Source organism: Sprattus sprattus (genome assembly GCF_963457725.1).
Source record: "Sprattus sprattus genome assembly, chromosome: 15".
Lineage (NCBI taxonomy): Eukaryota > Metazoa > Chordata > Actinopteri > Clupeiformes > Clupeidae > Sprattus > Sprattus sprattus.
This window is the reverse complement of record NC_137913.1, coordinates 6,637,779-6,640,278: the sequence shown is the minus strand read 5'-3', so window position 1 is coordinate 6,640,278 and position 2,500 is coordinate 6,637,779. Positions and strand designations below refer to the sequence as shown.

The 2,500-nt window shown below is 50.4% G+C and overlaps 1 protein-coding gene across 1 annotated transcript in view; it reads right to left on the bottom strand.

The window, feature by feature from the left end:
- The window catches only part of nsmfb (NMDA receptor synaptonuclear signaling and neuronal migration factor b), a gene marked incomplete at both ends in the record, with an annotated part of 37,792 nt that overhangs the window by 7,280 nt on the left and 28,012 nt on the right, over nucleotides 1-2,500 (bottom strand). Inside the window, 3 exons of the mRNA XM_080852970.1 lie at nucleotides 130-200; nucleotides 359-392; nucleotides 1,837-1,920. Coding sequence (XP_080709096.1) covers nucleotides 130-200; nucleotides 359-392; nucleotides 1,837-1,920 — 189 coding nt within the window. The remainder of the gene's footprint in view (nucleotides 1-129; nucleotides 201-358; nucleotides 393-1,836; nucleotides 1,921-2,500) is intronic.

The window sequence follows — 2,500 nt, the reverse complement described above, 5'->3', positions numbered from 1 at the left end:
ATACACACACCACACACACCACACACACACACACACACACACACACACACACACACACACACACCACAGACAGTCATACAGACACACACACACACACTCAGGCTGCACTTTCATTGGCATCTTCCTCACCTGGCAGAAGATGAGCATGTTCCAGATCTTACAGCCTTTCCTGTAGGCGGAGAGCTTCTTCTCAATCTCCTCTGAGACGGAGAGACGCAAGAGAGGCAGAGAGACAAAAAAAAGAACGAGACAGATGAGAGAAAGAAAAAGCGGCAGACAGAACTCAGCCAAAAAAATTCACCATGATGTCTGAACTGCTTGCAATGTTCCTGTGATGGAAGCCAAATGAAACACTTACCCAGAATGTCATCGAATGTGGCATGCTCGTGGTCCTGGATGGACAAAGAAGAACCAGCAGTCATCAACACAGCCAACGTGTGTGTGTGTGTGTGTGTGTGTGTGTGTGTGTGTGTGTGTGTGTGTGTGTGTGTGTGTGTGTGTGTGTGTGTGTGTGTGTGTGTGTGTGTGTGTGTGTGTGTGTGTGTGTGTGTGTGTGTGTGTGTGTGTGTGTGTGTGTGTGTGTGTGTGTGTGTGTGTGTGTGTGTGTGTGTGTGTGTGTGTGTGTGTGCCACTGGATTAACCAGCAGTCATCAGCACAGCCAACGCCACTGGATTAACCAGCAGTCATCAGCACAGCCAACGTGTGTGTGTGTGTGTGTGTGTGTGTGTGTGTGTGTGTGTGTGTGTGTGTGTGTGTGTGTGTGCCACTGGATTAACCAGCAGTCATCAACACAGCCAACGCCACTGGATTAACCAGCAGTCATCAACACAGCCAACGCCACTGGATTAACCAGCAGTCATCAACACAGCCAACGCGTGTGTGTGTGTGTGTGTGTGTGTGTGTGTGTGTGTGTGTGTGTGTGTGTGTGTGTGTGTGTGTGTGTGTGTGCCACTGGATTAACCAGCAGTCATCAACACAGCCAACGTGTGTGTGTGTGTGTGTGTGTGTGTGTGTGTGTGTGTGTGTGTGTGTGTGTGTGTGCCACTGGATTAACCAGCAGTCATCAGCACAGCCAACGTCACTGGATTAACCAGCAGTCATCAGCACAGCCAACATGTGTGTGTGTGTGTGTGTGTGTGTGTGTATGTGTGTGTGTGTGTGTGTGCCACTGGATTAACCAGCAGTCATCAACACAGCCAACGCCACTGGATTAACCAGCAGTCATCAACACAGCCAACGTGTGTGTGTGTGTGTGTGTGTGTGTGTGTGTGTGTGTGCCACTGGATTAACCAGCAGTCATCAACACAGCCAACGCCACTGGATTAACCAGCAGTCATCAGCACAGCCAACATGTGTGTGTGTGTGTGTGTGTGTGTGTGTGTGTGTGTGTGTGTGTGTGTGTGTGTGTGTGTGTGTGTGCGCCACTGGATTAACCAGCAGTCATCAGCACAGCCAACGTCACTGGATTAACCAGCAGTCATCAACACAGCCAACATGTGTGTGGGTGTGTGTGTGTGTGTGTGTGTGTGTGCCACTGGATTAACCAGCAGTCATCAGCACAGCCAACGTCACTGGATTAACCAGCAGTCATCAGCACAGCCAACGTGTGTGTGTGTGAGTGTGTGTGTGTGTGTGTGTGTGTGTGTGTGTGTCTGTGTCTGTGTCTGTGTGTGTGTGTGTGTGTGTGTGTGTGTCTGTGTGTGTGTGTGTGTGTGTGTGTGTGTGTGCGTGTGTGTGGGTGTGTGTGTGTGTGTGTGAGTGTGCGTGTGTGTGTCTGTGTGTGTGTGTGTGTGTGTGTGTCTGTGTGTGTGTGTGTCTGTGGGTGGGTGACTCACATAGAGGATGGGAATGATAGACGGATCGTCTCTGCGGATGATGTTGGGTACGTACTCAGCCTTTGGCACCTTAGATGAAATCAACTGAAGAGGGGGAGGGGGAGGGAGAGAGAGAGGAATATAGACAGACAGAGAGAGAGAGAAAAATAGAGAGAGAGAAAGGCAGGGAGAGAGAGAGAAAGGGAGGGAGAGAGAGAGAGAAAGGCAGGGAGAGAGAGAGAAAGGGAGGGAGAGAGAGAGAGAAAGGCAGGGAGAGAGAGAGAAAGGGAGGGAGAGAGAGAGAGAAAGGCAGGGAGAGAGAGAGAAAGGGAGGCAGAGAGATTAAGAGAGAGAGAGAAAGGCAGGGAGGCAGAGAGAGATAGAGACAGAGAGAGAGAGAGAGAGAGAGAGAGAGAAAGGGAGAGAGTGAGAGAGAAAGGGAGGCATAGAAATACAGACAGAGAGAGAGAAAGTAAGGGAGAGAGAGAAAAGGGAGGGGGACACAGATAGAGAGAGACAGAAAGAGAGCGAGAGAGACAGCGGGAGAGAGAGCGAAAGGGAGAGAGGCAGAGATAGAGAAAGGGAGCGAAAGTGAGAGAAAGGGAGGGAGACAGAGAAAGAGAGAGATAGAGAGAGAGACAAAGGGAGAGAGAGAGAAAAGGAAGGGGATTAGAAGAGAGAGGGA